At 48.2% G+C, this 19,564-nt stretch overlaps 1 protein-coding gene across 1 annotated transcript; it reads right to left on the bottom strand.

The window, feature by feature from the left end:
- Window positions 1-2,967: 2,967 nt before the first annotated feature.
- Window positions 2,968-9,126, bottom strand: LOC146045024 (inactive hydroxysteroid dehydrogenase-like protein 1). Its single transcript, XM_083163724.1, has 4 exons — window positions 8,970-9,126; window positions 6,168-6,613; window positions 3,081-3,308; window positions 2,968-2,973 (listed from the first exon to the last, which is right to left on the bottom strand). The coding sequence occupies exons 1-4, from the start codon at window positions 9,124-9,126 to the stop codon at window positions 2,968-2,970; spliced, it is 837 nt and encodes a 278-aa protein (XP_083019850.1).
- Between the last annotated feature and the right edge of the window lie 10,438 nt (window positions 9,127-19,564).

Genomic DNA, 19,564 nt, shown 5'->3' with positions numbered 1-19,564 from the left:
GACACTCACAGGACGTTACATAGGGGTCTTGTGCATACATGGGGACACCAAGGAGTATCCCACAGCTTTAGTCCAGCTAAAGAGTACTTGTGGAACTGTGTCCCATGAAGTGGGCGTGGTAAAGACCCTGATGCATAGTGTGATCCTGGGAAGAGACTTCCCATTGTTCTGGGACTTGTGGAAACAGAGTGTACACTGCACTAGAAATGCTGTTAATAATGAGAATGTGTGCCCTGTGATTAGTCCTGAGCCTTTTGATCAGGATACTGAGGTTCAAACGGTAGGGGTGACCACTATTGAATCTGACCGTTTTCCCCTAGCTGTTCTTGCAGGTGAAGCTGAGGAGCAGGAAGAAGCATGTGATATGCCTGAGCTAGAGATGTCACGTGATAATTTTGGGCCTGCTCAACTTAGAGATCCCACCTTATTAAGAGCTAGGGAAAATCCTAAAGTCATAAATGGTGAGCCCCAATACCCCAATGCTGACAAAGAGTTCCCATATATGGCCATTAACCAGGATCTACTGTATCGGGTAGATAAAAAAGTGGGAAGTGTAAATTATAAAGTGTATCAACCAGGTAAACGGAAGCCAGAACAGTTGTACCATGTGAACTTAATTAAACCCTGGAAAGACAGAGAGACTCTGACAGCTGTAAGTGCCCCCTCTAGTGATAGCCCAGAGGTGCGGGTGTCAGAGACCCTGTCCAAATCCCAGAAGCAGGAAACTAAAGAGTTAGTACAAAGGAATTATGTGTTCTCAGAACTTCCAGGGCGCACCACAGCCATAAAACATGACATTGTCACCGAACCTGGAGTTCGGGTACGCTTAAAACCCTATAGAGTACCAGAAGCGCGTAGACAGGCCATATCTGGGGAGGTCCAAAAACGTTACCTGGGGTATGTTATCGGGAGAGGTATAATAAAGCCACAAATAAATAAAGTGGAGGCTATCCAAGACTGGCCTCGTCCTTCGACAAAAAAACAAGTCAGGGCTTTTTTGGGAATTCTGGGGTATTACCGTAGGTTCATTCCCCAGTTTGCAACCATGGCAGCGCCCCTAACCGATCTTACCAAAGGAGGTAGGGCAGTTATGGTCAGCTGGAACCCAGAGGCTGAAAGGGCATTCCAAGAATTAAAAGTGGCCCTTTGTAATCAACCAGTCCTGATCACTCCAGATTTTAAAAAAGAGTTTGTCGTACAGACTGATGCTTCTGATGTGGGACTAGGTGCTGTCCTCTCCCAAGAAGTTGGTGGAGAGGAACACCCGGTAACATATTTGAGCAGGAAGCTCACACCTACGGAGAGAAACTACAGTATAGTCGAGCGGGAGTGCTTAGCAATCAAGTGGGCCCTTGAATCCCTAAAGTACTATCTCTTAGGACGCTCCTTTAGATTAATCACTGACCACTCCCCACTTACATGGATGTACCAAACCAAAGAGAGAAATGCAAGGGTCATGAGATGGTTTCTCAATTTGCAAAATTTCAAATTTACAGTGGAACACAGAGCAGGAAGGCTTCAGGGTAATGCCGATGCCCTATCCCGAACATACTGCCAGTTGGCAGACAGTGTCCGACCCCACAGGTTCGAACAGAGGGGGAGGGTATGTAAGACAGTGGCAGGGAAAGTCATAGACGGCAGGTACTTTTCCCCTAGAATCCTGTCTTATGGCATATAGACTGCAGGCTATTTCAATCTGTGTGGTAAGCTCCGGCTTACAAAGGGTGTTCTGTCCTGGGCTGGTAATCAGGAGAGCACCTGATTCTTTAAAAAGGAGTCAGCCCTCTCCATAGTGCTCTCTCTCTCTCCCTGGGTGTTGGAGGCAGTAAGCTGCTGCTAGAGAGAGACAAGGCTGTAAGTACTGCATTACTTGATCTATATCTGCTGTATGCGTCCAGTGTCACATAGTGTGGCCCTGGTATAGAGAGGGACGTTTATTCTGTTTAGTTAGAGCTCAGACGAGCAGGTTTTTGTTTTCTGTTTTGCCTGAAGTGTAAAGGCTGTTGTTAGTTTCTTGCTCTGAGTGCTGTAATAAAACTCAGGCAAGCCCTGTTTTGGACCCAAGCCGTGATGTCACTGTCTAAGTCTGTGCCAAATCCTCACCTGTGCCTACCCGTTTGATGCTAAAACCCCACAATATATATATATATATATATATATATATATATATATACAGCGAGGACCGCGGCACTGGGGTCTGAAATAATGAAAAGACTAACGCTTGCCTTTGCAGGTTAACGTTTCAGCCTTTATTCAGGCTTTTGTCAAAACAGCATACATGTATGCTGTTTTGACAAAAGCCTGAATAAAGGCTGAAACGTTAACCTGCAAAGGCAAGCGTTAGTCTTCATTATTTCAGACCCCAGTGCCGCGGTCCTCGCTGTGTTTGTTCATTGACCCAGCTGCTGCAGGGTTTCTACTGAAGGCACGGGGCACAAAGATCTTGCTGGAGCTGAGTGCCGGCTATCCCGTCTACCTGAATATATATATATATATATATATATATATATATATATATATATATATTTTTTTTCATATAAACCTTTGCAGATAAGAAGATTCTTATTTGATTTTTAAAAGGTGAAAACAAGATGTTTGTATTTCAAGCAATAGAACTGGATGTCGTATGTTTTTTTTTTTTAACTTATATGTAATTTATTGTATAAATAATGTGCGGCCTTTGCTTTAAGCCAGGCATGTCCAACGTTGGCCCTCCAGATGTTGTGAAACTACACATCCCAGCATGCTTTGCAATAGTTTTAGCATTTTCTAATAGCAAAACTGTGGCAAAGCATGCTGGGATGTGTAGTTTCACAACATCTGTAGGGCCAACGTTGGATATGCCTGCTTTAAGCAGTCAGTACAACAGTCTCTCATGTATATAATATGTCATTATTATATTGTTTTAATGTAATGCATCCTTAGTGATTTATACTACTATATTATGCTAATGTGTTGTGTAATTATTCAAACCTATGCAAATGTCACTGTTTATGATGATATCATCTTGGAATATGACCGACTTAATAATTGCATGTACATTTGCATGTTCTTGTCCCTTTCCCATGTGCGGGGCTTACCTGGATGGCGTGAGACCAGTGTCCGGTTGTCCTCAGCGACCTCCCTATGGTTCGCACGGCACTGTGTGCGTACTCTTTAGCAAGTGGAGCCAACAAGGACTTTTTTGTAAAGAAATCAGCACAATCTACCATTTTTGTAACCACAAAAAATGGTGTCAGGCTCTGTATAAATATCCCTTTGGGCAAATATTCATACTGTAAAGCTCTAGTGAAATGATCCAGAAAAGACTGTGAAAAAAGAAAGGGGTATAATTACATTACTGAGTCCAGCGGCGTAACTATAGCACCGCAGCCCCCGCCACCGCGCGGGGGGGGGGGGGGGGCAGTGCATGTGGGGGCGCCGGTGGCTGCGGTGCTATAGTTACACCCCCCATTCCCCGCAGACTTACCTATCTCGCTGGTCCCGACGGCTCCGTTCTTCTGCTGAGGACCACCACAAAATGGCCGCCCCCATATAGCACACTGTTCTCTGAAACTGTCTGCTGTATGGGGGCGGCCATTTTGTGGTGGTCCTCAGCAGAAGAAGAACGGATCCGCCGGGACCAGCGCAATAGGTAAGGCTGCAGGCAGGGGCGTAGCTAAGGGTTCATGGGCCCTGGTGCGAAAGGTCAGCTTGGGGCCCCCCTACATACAACAAAATTAAAATCTCTGTTTATATTTTAATACTCTATTTGTAATCTCCCATATGTATTTCGCTTCAAAATATGGCTGATTCCTCATACCTGTAAATCAATTCTATTGATTTTATTTATTTTTCCCTTTTTTCCCCCAGATAGCTAAACACCCAGCAGAAATACAGGAAAAAAGTATTTATGAATTTAATAGTCTCAAGTGTTTTCTGGATGGAGCAAAAAGGAAGTTTAATGGACACAGAGGATGCTCATAAGCTGCAGGATAGATTTTCTTTCTTCCTTTACTCTGGCACACACCATTCATAAAGTAAAAGTATTCAAATTTATGGAAAAAATCAAATATTAAAGATGTGGCTAGGAAGCAGTAACTACTGTGTCGCCAAGCTGCGGACATCGCAACTTACCGAGGCAGCTCCTGAGATGCCGTCCTTAGCCCCACCGAACGTCCTACGCCCCCCCCCCCCCCCGGGAGGGTACGTGCCAGAGCCGCGTGACGTCAGCGCTACGCACGCTGGCCGGGCCCGCAAAGCACCACTGGGAACGGGTGCTGTTCACTACCCTCATCCAGGACGGCCGGACAGTGGCGGGGGTTGGGCCCCCCTGGCTCAGGGGCCCGGTCGCAGGTGCGACCGCTGCGACCCCTGTAGCTATGCCACTGGCTGCAGGGGATTGGGGGGGGGGGGGTTTGCATGGGCGGCGGGGGATTGGGTGTGCGCCACTGACTGAGTCTGTTGGATGCTCTCATTGTAGGTTTTTTTTGTTCTGTTTTGTTGGTTAATTTTATTATATTCAGACGGAAACACAGTTTGGGGAGATTCTGTAAGGCTCGGTAAGCAGCGGTTGTTCGGAAAAGCCGCCCGCTACCAGGCTGAATGTCCGCCCCCGCCGCCAAATCCCCGTATATGCGAGGGGATGTACACGAACACATCGCCTCGCATGCAGCCAAACGGGAGCGAAATCATTTGACGGCCACCAACAAGCAAATGATTTTACTCTCCCCTTCGAAAATAAATGTCAGCCTAGAAACCAAATAAGTGCAGCCCGTCCGACCTCTAACTTTGATCCGATGTGCACGGACCGCGCATAAGATCGGATGTGAGACACATCCGATTTTTGCCCTATCTCAGCCCGATCCATCAGAATCGAATTAAATTGGTCCGAATCGGACAAGTGTATGGGCACCTTAAATTTTTTTAAAGTTTTAGCCCTTACATGACTAGTACTGATTCTAAGAAAAAGAGATTCTGCACAGACCTGATTCAATAAGATCTATGTCTTGGAATAGTTTAGTTCAACATTAATTCTATATATATCAGACATTAAGTCAATCGAATAACTCAGTTGGTGGTGCACCTAAGAGTCCTATGTTATGACATTATTCAGGGTCGCCGACAGGGGGGGTGCCAGGGATACAGCTGTCCCGGGCCCCCCCCCCCCCCCCTGCACAATGCATCCCCCACCCGGCACCGGTGGCCAGGCACGCACAATACACAGTGCAGCCTGCAGAGCACCAAGCCTAGGATACAAAGGGGCTCGGCGCTCTGCAGGCTGCACTGTGCAGTGAGTGCTCCGAGCCCCAACTCCCGATATGAAGGACGGAGAAGATGCTGCGCTGCCGCTGCTTGAGCCTGGGAGATGTTGCACCGCCGCCACCGCTGGTAAGTAATCGGGGGCGTAGGGGTACGCGGTGCCGGCGAGCGAGGGGGGGGTGCCGCTGGGGGCCCGGGCTGAAGGTCAGTCCCAGGCCCCAACATTACTAGTGGCAGCCCTGACATTATTAGGCATAGTTGCCGACTTTTTGGCTGCCCTCTCCAGGAGAGGGCAGCCAGCTCAGTAAAGCAGGGGGGCAGGGCCATCTGCGGGAAGGGAAAGGGGGGCGGTTCAGGGGCGGAGCCACAGGGCTGGCTGTCCTATTAGGGGCATGTTTATAGTGATCTCATCATTTTAGCCCCGCCCCCACCGTGCTATGCCTGTATTTCAGGCATTGCACGGCAGGGGGCGGGGCGAAAAAGCCACGATCGCGTCATTTAACCCGGGGACCCGGCGGACACCCCACACCCGGGTGGGGGTGTCCGCCGGTGATGAAGGGCAATGTGGGAGGGTTTCCGGGACCCTCCCGGCCATTCAGGGAGGGTAGGCAACCCTGTTATTAGGTGAAGAAAAACCGGTAGCCTTTTTAGCCAAAATTGTACTGAGTTTTTAGGGGGAAAGTGGCAGAGAAAGGAGTCACCCCAAGAGTGACTAGGTGAGTCCTCCCTGATACCCTGTACTAGCTGAGGAAGGGATTCCCTTATGTAGGGTGACAGGGGAGTGCGAGGAAGGATGAAGAACTCTGCCAGAGACTGCTGCTAGACCGATCTTATCATAGGACAATCTCATTATGGAAGAAAAGATGAATAACAAAAATATATGGGAAAGACTTTGAGATTAAGGTTTGCTTTAGAAGTGTTTTTACCTTGGAAGCAGCATACACAGTCCCTAGAGGAACGGGCTTGCAACAGGTTGCAGAAGCCACATTGATAATGGCACCTCTCTTGCGCTGTACCATGCCCGGAAGCACTACATATACCATCAGAACTGCTGCAGAAATGTTGACATTGATGATCTCCAGACTTTTATCCTCCGGTACCTCAGTAAGGTATGTAGGGTAGTCATAAAATACTCCGGCATTGTTAACCAAAATGCCGACATCCACGTCTCTAAGAGCCTCCTTAATGGCAGGAAACACTTCACGGCCCTTGCTGAAATCAGCCACTATGAAACGAGTTTTCACGCCATAGGTCGCTGTTATTGCCTCAGACACATTTTGGAGCTTCTCAGTGTTACGGCCTAGAAGGACGATGTTCACACCGTAACTCGCCAGCTCCTCCGCGTATGCTTTACCGATACCATCTGTGGCTCCTGGGGTAGAAATATAATATACTATTAAAACTTGTAATGAAGGCAGTGGCGTCACTAGGGTTGGTGTCACCCGGTGTAGTAATTCCAACTCTCTGGAAGACGGAGAAGGGATGCTTGTGCACGCTGGAGGCGCCTATCAGGGGTGTGGCCTATAAGAAGGAGGTGTGGCCTGTACCATGATTGCACCTATCAGGGGTGTGGCCTATCAGAAGGCGGGATGGCCTGTACCATGATTGCATATTTTAGCGAACTTTGTAATAACCATTACACATAAAGCCACATGCTGTAATGCCAATTACACATTACGCCCCATACCAAGATGCCCATTATACCGCACAATGTGATGTCCATTAGACATATGCCCCCACAGTGCCAGATATGCCCCCACAGTGCCAGATACACATATGCCCCCCTGTGCCAGATACACATGTGCCCCCACAGTGCCAGAATTTCCCACCAGCAGAGTGCAACTCACCATTGTTGCTGTCTCCATCTGCTGCTGCTGTTGGGGGGGAAGGGGGGCAGGAAGAGTGCAGGACATGCCCCTCCTGCCCACACCCAAGTCCGGTGTCCTCCTGGCCTGCTGTCCTGTGTCTCCTCTGCCGCTGTCGCTTCAGAGGGGAGGGGAGCGCTCAGCGCAGGGCACATATCTCCTTCCCCCTCACTGTGTCTATGAATCTGTCCCTGTCAGCCAATCATATCTCGCGGGCTGGCTCTTGATTGACTGCTGGCCCGTGAGCTCCGATTGGCTCGCAGTCCCGCAACCAATCAGGAGCCAGCCTGCAAGCTCTGATTGGCTGACAGCCCAGACAGGGACAGACTCATAGACATAGTGAAGGGGAAGGAGATATGGAGAGAGTGTGTGCGGTGATGGCCCCCCTGGACCATGGGGCCCCGTGCACTGCATACCTTGCACCCATTATACCTATATGTGGTGGGTCTGTCCTGCTCCCCACCACTATGGAAAAAGGACAGAGCCAATCAGGAGGAGGACCTAATGGGAAAGTGGGAAGTAAGAGAGGGCACAGCAGGGGGTCCAAGGCGGACAGAATGGGTATGGGTCATTGGGTTGACCCAATCAAGGTCGGCATGCATCTGATCGACCACTGAAGGCCAACAGGCCTTAGGTCGACACCAGAAATAGGTCAAGATGTCTAAGGGTTCACAGGGTTGGAAGGTCGACACAAGAATTAGGTAAACGATGGGAAGGTTGACAATTAAAGGGTCAACATGGTTTTTTTTCACTTTTTTGTCCTGAATGTAGACATAGTTGACATGGACACGTCTTTGTGTACCGCGTCGCCTGCCGTAGGGGATGGTAGGGCATGAAATACTGCCTGTTGGCACATCAGCTCATAAGAACGTTAAAAATTCATGTCGACCTTCCCATTGTCAACCTAATGCTTGTGTCGACCTTTACGACCCAGTCGACCTTAGCCAGGTCAACCTATTTCAAGTGTCAACCTAAAGCCTGTTGACATTCAGTGGTTGACCCAATGGATGCCATCCTAAATAGGGTGTACATAGTGACCGTATCTGGACAGAACACCAATCAGAGCAGCGGCTAGAGAGGGGGTGAGACAGAGCAGCCCAGACTGAGGTGACCCAGGGGGGTCGTATTGTCGACACCACTTAGGTCGACAGTCATTAGGTAAACACCGTTGGGTCGACAGGTGGCTAGGTCGACATGGGAAAATGTCGACATGTGTTTAGGTTGACATCGCGTTAGGTCGACACTGGTTAGGTCAGAAGGTCGACATTTTTTTTTTGTAACTTTTTTTTTTTGAGCCGACACGTGCCGACAGGTGGTATTTCATGCCCTACCATCTACAGGAGTGTGGTGGGAGAATAAAATAGTGTGCCCGAAGTATCACGAGCGTAGCGAGCGATGCGAGGGGCTGCGGTTGACTTCCAACTGTGTCCCTGTCGACTGTGTCGACATCCGGGTAATAAAACAGTAAAAAAAAAACTGTCGACCTTCCGACCTGTCGACCTAACCCGTGTTAACCTAACGCCGTGTCCACCTAAACCCATGTCGACCTTGTCCCATGTCGACATTGCCACCTGTCGACCTTCACCCATGTCGACCTAGACACCTGTCGACCTTGCCTCCTGTTGACCCAACTGTGTCGACCTAATGACTGTCGACCTAAGTGGTGTCTACAATACGATCCACACCCGACCCAGAGTATGCCAGTTCCCTATATTGGTTATCTTATAAAGTTGCTGGTGTTGCTCAGATTGTCTCCTGCCCCAGACTATAACACCCACATAGGATGAAATATCTATTGTTCTCTGGTACAAGATCCTCAGGAGAAAACAGAATGTAATTCTATATCACATCATTACCACCCACCGGTGACAACAGCCCACTCTCCATATTGCCTTATAGTGCTGGCGTTGCTGAACAGGTGATGGCGTAGCTGCTGCTGCACCAGGCTATAGAACCAAGACAGGAGCTTCAGACTTTTCCATACCACATATCCGGCCCCAACCATCGCCAGGTTCTCCATGTTATTGTCATAGCACTGCAAAACCTCCTGCATTACTGATGCAGAGACGCTTCTTACAGCACTCACCAGCTCATGTCCACTGAATACAGACATCTGAAATGGCAACAAATGGGAGAGTATTATTGGACACTATCAAAGTTTCCATAAAATATTGTTAACGATTGTAATCAAGTGTAGCACTATCAGGTTCTATTAAATGTGGACCAACTGTTCTGAAATTCGCCGGACCGTCCCATGTTTTTTCCCGGGACATGGGAGAGCAGTTGGGAGTCCCCCTTGCCCGGTGCTGCTCTGATGGTTTTACCATCTGGGTTCTGAGCAAAGACAGGTCTGCTCTCTGGGCTAGTGCCTCCGGGTGCCGGATGGCCTCCCGTCAGTCTGGATTCTGACCGTCATATTGGAGTCCCGACTGTTAAAATCCCTCTGGATCCCAACTGACAGGGGCTTTTCTCCATTGTGGTCAAAAAATTTGCACCCTATTACATCTCGCCCTATATACAGATGGGGCCACATTCATCTAAGTGGCTATCCGCATGCCGGGCGCTTGCGTGCCCCATTTGTGGCGAGCAGCACGCCGAGGCGGGTCGTTTTCGGTGCCCCAGCGCTACAGATGGCTGCGGCTCCATCTGTATTTTGTTCGGTCTTTAGAAAGATTATGTATGCCCGATTTGGCAAGTTCTGGGCGCAAGGGAAATCATCAGTAAAGTTGGAACGATTGGTGGTTACTTCTAGATTTACTCATGATTTATTTAACCCTTTGAGTGCCGAGTGAATTTGGCAACATTGGTGAGACACTTGGCAAGCAGACATTTTTATTCATCATAATACCTGTAATGTTCACCTTTTACGGGAAATATAATCTTTTTTTACACAATTTTTTTTTATTTGAATCCATATAACAAAAGTGAGGGACGCTGGCATTTTTAGCTGATATTTTGCGCATCTCTCACAAAACTCTTGGCACTCATATCTTGTGCATCTCTCAGAGAGATGTTGGTACTCAAAGGGTATAATTACATTTGTATCAAGGTTTAGGCTCTAAGCCCCAGTTTCAGTATTCAATATCGTAATGCAGGGGTGGCCAAACCTGTCCTCAACATCTACACATGGTGCATGTTTTCCAGGCAACCTGTGGATCTAGAATAGGAATGAATGCAGCATATTTTAAAAGGTACTCTTTACCTAGCACGGCACCCACGATGTCCATCGCGGTCATCGGGTGTAAAAAATCGCGGGCATCGCATGCACTACAGTAACGGGTGCGACGCGACCGACGCGATGCCCGCGATTTCCCATAGGGATCAATGTTAAATTTTTCAATGGACGCGATTTTTCAGTTCAATGCCTCAATGCCCGCGATTTTGCCATAGGAAATAATGTTAAATGGGCCACAGAGCCCAAATAGGCACCCTTAGCAGTGAAATGTCCCCCACAATTGTTAACGACACCCCACGTTCCACGCGAACCCGAAGCGTGGCGAGCGCAGCGAGCCCGCGAGGGGCGGCGGTACGCGTCCTCCGACCTTTTCATACCCCCACTATCCACGTCGGCGTGGAGTTGAGAATAGAATAGTGTGGCGAGCGCAGCGAGCCACCGAGCCCGAAGCGTGGCGAGCGCAGCGAGCCCCGCGAGGGGACGCGGATACCTTCACAGGTAAACGCGGCCCTACACGGGCTTCACAGGTATCCGCGTTCCCTCACGGGGCTCGCTGCGCTCGCCACACTATTCTATTCTCAGCTCCAAGCCGACGTGGATAGTGGGGGTATGAAAAGGTCGGAGGACGCGTACCGCCGCCCCTCGCGCTCGCCACGCTTCGGGTTTGCGTGGATCGTGGGGTGTCGTTAACTATTGTGGGGGACATTTCACTGCTAAGGGTGCCTATTTGGGCTCTGTGGCCCATTTAACATTATTTCCTATGGCAAAATCGCGGGCATTGAGGCATTGAACTGAAAAATCGCGTCCATTGAAAAATTTAACATTGATCCCTATGGGAAATCGCGGGCATCGCGTCGGTCGCGTCGCACCCGTTACTGTAGTGCATGCGATGCCCGCGATTTTTTACACCCGATGACCGCGATGGACATCGTGGGTGCCGTGCTAGGTAAAGAGTACCTTTTAAAATATGCTGCATTCATTCCTATTGTAGATCCACAGGTGGCCTGGAAAACATGCACCATGTGTAGATGTTGAGGACAGGTTTGGCCACCCCTGCATTACGGTATTGAATACTGAAACTGGGGCTTCGAGCCTAAACCGTGACCGTCGGTCGCGTCGCACCCGTTACTTTAGTGCATGCGATGGACGCGATGCCCGCGATGGACGCCGTCCTAGGTAAAGAGTACCTTTTAAAATGTGGCAGTTAGTATTGACTGCAGCTGTGCAGCAGCTAGGTGATCTGGGCCATGTGACAGTTAGTATTGACTGCAGCTGTGCAGCAGCTAGGTGATCTGGGCCATGTGACAGTTAGTATTGACTGCAGCTGTGCAGCAGCTAGGTGATATGGAAAACGTGGATCGTTGGTAGATCTCGAGGACCGGTTTGGCTTCCCCTGCCATAATGTATTTCCAATTGCTCTTTCTGCTATTTGACTATCAGGTGGATATCACCATTTGCTTCCCAGACCTAACTGGGATGCTTCCTTGGAGATACATCCCATCAACAGGGGACCAGGAGCGGGATGCTCTAACATCGGCGGCCCCTCTTCACCAGCATTGGCGGGCTACCGCATCCATTTTATCGCATATGCTCTAACATATGCAATTATTGATGCAAAGGACAGCTCTTGCGATAAGAGCTGTCCTTTGCGATGCGGCGCCATCCCTAGACTTCCGGGTCTGAGACCTGGGAGTCCCTCTCCAGCCGCAGGGCATGCTGGGAGGGATACGTAATGGATCCCTCACACAGTGCTGCGGAGAGAAGCCCATAGGCTTCTACAGGGTATCACCCTCTTTGTCTGGTGTTACCCTGTAGTGGTACTCCAGCACGCAGGCTTTAGTACATAAGAAAATGCAGGAACAACCCAGATAACAAAGGTTTTATGGCATTATTGCGGTATTGCATCCCGCCCTAGATCTGCAGATGTAGAGTACCGTACTTTCCTGATTAGCTCCACTATACAGATGGAGCCGCTGCCATCCTTGGCCGGTGCTCGCCAGATCCCTTTTTACTGGAGAGCGCCGGCGATAAAGACTGGGACGCGCATGAGTCTCACGCTCACGGGCGTCCCAGTATCACGGCGGCTGGGCAGCATCTCCCTGCCGGTCTCCGCTTCAGGGAGACGCTGCCCAGTTTGGTGGGGGGGGGGGGGGGCAGGGGCAAATGCAGGATTTTCAGAAGGAGGTTTCCAGAGAGGGGCGGAGCAAAGCACGGAGATGGACACTTAGGTGACCCAGTATATGCCGGGTCAGTTAAAGTATTATAGATAGACCAAATGTATATAAATAATAATAATAATAATAATATATATATATATATATATATATATATATATACCTACATACATAACAGCAGTGTAGACCCCTGGGCATAGCAATGTATTGGGGCACCTACCGATCCTCCAGCAGTAGGGGTGGGGGAAGCTTTGATGTACCCCGGGTGGTAGGGGGTATTATATCAACCGCTCAGCATGTAGGGCCTGGATCAGTAATTTCCACTAATTACCCCTTTACTGCACAGATGGTGGGAGATGGGGTGGGAGAAGGGGGCAATGGGCTGAATGAAGGGGCCCTGATACATAACTTCCAGGGTGGCAGATGATGTTTTATATGCCGAGGAGGGATGTATAGTGGAGTGGGCTTATTATTCATAATTTTCAGGTGGGAGGACAGCTTGCTTGACTGCAGATATCTCCAGTTCCAGGAAATATATTTCTTAGCTTTTAATGGAATTGGTATTGGGCACTAGGGGATCAGAGTTCAGGATGTAGAGCAATCTGCCAATGAGCATATAAAACTACATACCAGGTGTGTGGAGCTGGAGCAGTAACCAGCTGCTGGAAGGCTGATATCTCTGGTTCTGGGCACAGTAGAGACAAGCTAGTGTCCATCAAAGGGGGAGAGTCCCAGCTTTTGGAATATACCATCAGAAAAACTCTAAGTCAGACAGAACCTGAAATATCTGACTGGGAAGAGCAATTAACAGGCTTGGATGGGGACCACTGCTTTGAAGTCAGATACAGTATCTCCGGTTTCCCAGGGCCGATTTCTAAAATTCTTGTACCCATGGAAAGAGGGGACCCTCAGCTTTTAGGGCACTTATATTCCCTGGGGGGTTTCTGGGTACTCAGAACCCCCCCCTGCGTGCGCTTCTGGGGGGGGAGTCGGGACAGTGAGGGGGACTGGTGGCGATGGAGGGGGAGGCAGCGGGGACCCCCACCAAGCTCCGTTGCCACAGACGCATGAGAGTCTCGTGCACGCGCGCCCCTGGCATTAGCCGGCCGCTGCCGGTGGATGGCAATAGAATTGCCATCACCTGCAAAGATGTGGCCGGCTACATCTGTATACTTTGTAAGGTCATGCGAATTGAAAGTTTATACACTACAGTAGTTCACTGATATTGCTACTAGATGTATGAGATTCACTTGGAAATATTCAGAATATCTGGAATAAATAATACTGTGTACACACGGTGCAATTTGCACTGGTGATTTTGACTATATTGTCAAAGTCGCATAGAACATAGTGCAAATCGCACCGTGCTCTGCAGCACCCGATACCTATTTGATCCAAATGCACGGCCCTGCGGCATCGGAATCAAATGTAGGAATATACTCTGCAGCACAGTCTATTGCTACTATCTCGGAATGGGCTCAATGTAGCATGCCCCCCAGCGCCATCCCTCCCTCCCTGCCAGGAGATGCCAGAACCACACAGAGTCCCGGATTGGCCTCGTGTGTACACACCATAACAGAATTATATATCATTGAGATTATACAGTATAATTGCCTACTATTTGTTTCTCTTTCTTTCAGTGTGCTTCTGGGGGCGGAGCCAGAGCCTGATATCATCAAGCTCCACCCTCATCCATAGAACTGTTGAGATTTGCAGGTGTATGTGGAGGGGGCGGGACTAAAATTACATGATTTGCATATTTTAGCCCCGCCCCCTCTGGGTTCACCCAGGAATGCCGGTATTTAACCGGCAGGGTAGGAGGAGTCCAAGGGGGGAATGTAGAGGTCCAGGGGCTTGCGGGATAATTGCCCACCCTTCTGGGGGCACGGGAAAGGGTACACGATTTTCAAGAGCTTCCGGCGTTTCCTATAAATGTGCACACTAGTCACATGGGATGGATGAGCAGGACTACATCTGTATGTTAAATTATTGGAGTGTTTGTTGACCATATTCTAATAAATAAGATTTTATATATAATAAATGAATACCTTGTGATAATAATTCAGCCTTAATCGACTATAGAAACGTTTGCAATGTATAGGGGTTGTGCTGCTAATTCATATTTGTTTTCTGTACAAGCCTAAACTTACCGTTTCCAATGCCAGACCTCCTGCAGACCCTACACCTACTGTAGTTCTATCTGGAAGTATTGCATTATAAACTGAACACTTCTAACACTAAAATACTCATTTACACTATTTCTTTAATACAACTAAAATACTAGTAAGCTGCAAGACAGTCCCTTAAATTTTACTTATTGATGCAGAACATTTATGTATTATGTAACTCCCTTCAGTCTCCGTCTGGAGCAAGCGAAGCTCAATACATGGTACTTGCGTGCCCTCTGCTGACAGCTCTGTTCCACTGGCAATAATGAATGATGGGAGAGTTTGTCTGGTCCTGAACTGGGCTCACCTGGTTGAAAGGTGAAATGCCCAAACAGGACACATCGACCAGCCTGTCCCCTGCCAGAGAAGTTAATCATTCTGCCACTAGTGCAGTGCTTCCCACACTTTCTTGACCAGGATGCCCTAGAATATCAGCATATGTCAGAGTTGCCAAATTTTAAAAGCTCCTCTTCGGGAGAAGCTCGGAGAGGAGACTTTCGGCAGGAGTTCGGGGGCGGGGCTTAAACATGACATCATTAAGCCCCGCCCTGTGAAGGAAAGTTACTCAATTTGGCTATCTCCGTGGAGGGGCGGGCTAAATGACGCGATTATGACACTTTAGCACTGCCCCCTCCCCGGAGATCTGCAGATAAGGTAATTTAAACGCCGCGGTCAGGGGGGGGGGTGAAGCCACAATAAGGGGGGGTGAATCCAGGAGGGTTGCCCACCTTTCCGGGGGGCCGGGAGGGTCCCATTCCGCGAGGGTTGGCATATGTGCAAGGCACAAATTAAATAAATTGTGCGTAACTGTCACTCTCAGGGTCAGCTATGTGGTGGGGAACATAGCTGTGGTTCTAATTGCCTATACAGTTTATGATTGGCAGCCACCAGCACTGGATTTGCCAATTACTTTGAGCGGGATATGGTCACTACACTAGGTCTACAACAGGGGCGTAACTATAGCACCGCAGCCCCCGCCACCGCGGGGGGGCGCTGTGCATGTGGGGGCGCCGGGGGCTGCGGTGCTATAGTTAAACCCCCCTCAATCCCCCGCAGACTTACCTATCGCGCTGGTCCCGGCGGCTCCGTTCTTCTGCTGAGGACCACCACAAAATGGCTGCCCCCATATAGCACAGAGTTCTCTGAAACTGTCTGCTGTATGGGGGCGGCCATTTTCTGGTGGTCCTCAGCAGAAGAACGGAGCCGCCGGGACCAGCGCGATAGGTAAGGCTGTGGGGGATTGAGGGGGGGTTTGCATGGGCGGCGGGGTAGGGGTGCTCGGCGGGGCGGCGACGGGGGGGGGGGGCGCCGCCCCCCCTAACGGCGGGGGGGCGCCCAAAACGTAGCTACGCCACTGGTCTACAACAACTCGTCGAAAAGCATTAGGATGACACCACTAGGTCGGCATGCATAAAGGTCGACATGACTGAAGGTCAAAATGGGGTTAGGTCAATAGGGTCATTAGGTGGACTTGGGGTAGGTGGACAGTCAAAAGGTCAACATGGGGTTTTTCACCTTTTTTATGAGCCGACATGTGACAAGTGGTATTTCATGCCCAGCCATCCACTAGGGCATGGTGGGAGAATAAAATAGTGTGCCAAACGACACGGTGCACTGTCCATGTCGACTGTGCCGACATTCAGGACAAAAAAAGTGAAAAACTCTGTGTCGACCTTTTGACTGTTGAACCTTCCCATTGACCCTGTCGATCTAATGACCCTGTTGACATTCGGTCATGTCGACCTTCATTCATGTCGACCCAGTGGTGTCGATCTAATACTTTTCGACCTAGTTGCTTTCTCTCTAATGATCCATGCCCCTTTGAGCATAAATAATTTGTTTTAGTCGTGGACCCCCAACCAGAGGCACCCCTGCAAACGTCCCAAGGCACCCCAGGGTGAGTAATATTATTAATTACCTGGAAAGTATAAACATCCTAGTACCTTATGTGTGTGTACCTCTAGCATCTTTAACATTTCACCTTACCTGAAATAAAGACTCGGAGACATAGGTTTGGCAGAAATTGTTAGCTGATTTATTATTAAATTTTAAGCTACATTGATTTGATTAAACTAATTAAATAAATGGTGACCAAGAAAGAACGGCTACTTAACTAAAACTACACCCCCATGCATTGCAGACATAATCAAAACTACCTTACCAAGCGGTATCCACTCAACCTACTACATTGACTACCCACCCATCCAGGTGGGGTCGCTCTATCCGAGTGGGTGATCGAGCGAAAGGCCTAAGTCAATGAACACCAAAAAACAATCTATATGCGTTGCATAAACAGAAAATGAAGGCTAAAAATGCTTAACCTGACGTTCTTTACCGCCTATCAGCCAACGCGATGAAACCACCCCCCACCAATAATCAAAACAAGGGAAGGGAGGACGGGAAAACTCCACATGAAAGAGAGGAAGACTCCTCCCTTTCCTGACCTACCTCTGCCATTCCCTTAAGCCTTATTGGATCCCCGAGTCACATGCTTACCAAGGGTCTCACACACACAGCCTTGGATGTTTAACCCACTCCACACCTATTGCTGGCATTACGTTAATCTAATGTTAGTGTATAATGATTCAGCGTCTTCAGTCAGGTTTGCATGTAATTTCCCTTCTCAGTAACCCTCTGATAATTAGATGCATACAATCAGGAATATAGGATCTCACGGAGAACATCAGTGACTGTGAAGTGAGTGCCAATCCTGTTAAAGATTATCCCTGAGTAAGAGAACAAAACAAGGATCATGATCAACAGGTTTCTCCCAACATGTCTGAGATAAATGTAAATGTCGGTGTAAGCTTCGGGGCATTAATAAAGTACATGAATTAAACTTGTGTAATGAAATGGATATGTGTAAGTTTGCCAAAATGAAAATATAGAACAATATATTTTATTGCAGTGTGTTACTAAATACATATCTAATAAAAAATAAACAAATAAAAGGATCACTCTATTAAATCTGGTATGGGCATGATTATGACAAACAGCAGGTCAGTGGTTCCCAAACTTTTTTGAATCAAGGCATCAAGTATCAAGAGAAATTTAGAAAAAAATGATAAATGTAGTAAATTGTGTTTATTTGTCATCCTTAGGGTCAGTTATGTGGTGAGGGATGGGAATCGCTTCTGTTTGTCCACATATGTTATGATCGGAACCCACAAGCACTGGTTTTGTCTATTCATTGGCTATAAATAATTTGAATTGGTCCTGGACCACCAACCCAGGGCACCGCTGAAAGTGTCCCCAGGCACCCCAGGGTGCCATGGCACACAATTTGGGAACCACTGGCATAGGTCATAAGAATCTCTAAAGGAGAATGGGAAAACTGGCAGCCCAAAATAAAGAGGTGTAGAATCTCTCATTCTTGAGTGTAAAGCATAACCGTAGGAAAATTCCTTTGAACTAGAGCAGAATGTGAACAATGAGATGCAATATCATTCTTATTGGTTCTTCATTACGTGATGCACTCTTGAAAATAGTGTTCGTCTTTGTGTTTGTCTACCAGATATTCATATATAAAGAAATAAAATTGCTGTGAAGAGAATGTATGACTATAGGAGATGTGTTTCTTTTGGCAACAACTTTCTGGATGTAATACACTGTATTCTGAAGAAGTATTACTTCTGCTACATACTGTACAATACTATAGATAATGGAGAACCGATATTACACTACATTGCTGTCAGACATGTCAGAATGTTTATGAGATATGACTACTGCGGAACCGCTTCATAACAACCTCACTCATTTCCACTGAATAAAATGGCGATTGCTGAGCATTGGAAACTAGTTAGACTACTTGGTTACTGCTTATACTTTCATACTAGACAGACTTAATTGTAGAAAAAATGGAACCACCTTGTACAATTAAATCTAATTCAAGCAGATAACTTGATCATATGATGATCTGAGGAATATTTTGCTTTACTTTAAGACCGAACACCCTGTGAATATGCAAAAGGGTATTTAATGCATATCTTACTACAGACAATAAGGTTTTTTATTGCCAGCGTTTTTCCCTGTACCGTACATTTAGAGTCGTTGCTTGCTGGCAGCGTAAGTATAATTGCTGATAGGGCCATATAGTAATGTAAGATTGCACTTTGGGCCTGATTCGGTTCCGCGAATGACTGCTGCTTAGCGAACGGCTTAACACCACCCCCCACCGGGCCGAATGCCCGCCCTGCCTCCGAATATGGTTGGAACTATTTTTTATTTCCGTTGGAGTCGGCAGGCTACAATTACTATAGTATGCTTTGCTTGTTGCCAGCGCCTCTAAAGGCCCCCATATACTAACTCGATTCACACCTTGAAAAAGCTCTACCATAGAGCGAAACGCGTTGGTGGAAACCTGAAGTGACTGACCCCTCTCAATATCACCTAATACAGCTGCTATAAGCCCTGAGAGACCGAACCAGCCTCCAGACCGAGTTTTGACCTTAACACCGGGAGACCACTTTAATCCAGCCTACAACATACCTTTCTGGTAATAAGAACTAGCAGGAGGTGAATATACTCCCTGAAGCTAAGCTGGAATACATCCCGTGCCATCCAGGTCCTTGTAAAACTGAGGCGAAATCGGAAAGGATCCAAGTGGGATCATCACCCTTTATAAACCCAGCTGGATATTTCAATACGGTACCGTATGGACATTAAGGGCGGGATTCTCTAAAATCCGCAGCCCTCTTTGCCCGGCATCGCATTTCTAATGACCGCATATTCTCTAAAATATGCGGTCATTAACGCAAGGGACAGCTCTTGCGATAAGAGCTGTCCCTTGCGATGCGGCGCCGTTGCTGGACTTCCGGGTCTATGACCCGGGAGTCCGTCTGCGTATGTGCAGACTGACGCGCCGGCCGCAGGGCATGCTGGGAGGGATCCGTGACGGATCCCTCACACACCGCTGCGGTAAGAAGCCCATAGGCTTCTGCA

This window comes from Crinia signifera, chromosome 11, assembly GCF_055691185.1.
Source record: "Crinia signifera chromosome 11, ASM5569118v1, whole genome shotgun sequence".
NCBI classification, from domain to species: Eukaryota; Metazoa; Chordata; class Amphibia; order Anura; family Myobatrachidae; genus Crinia; species Crinia signifera.
The sequence above is the reverse complement of the archived record's forward strand: the minus strand, read 5'-3'. Positions and strand labels throughout refer to the sequence as shown.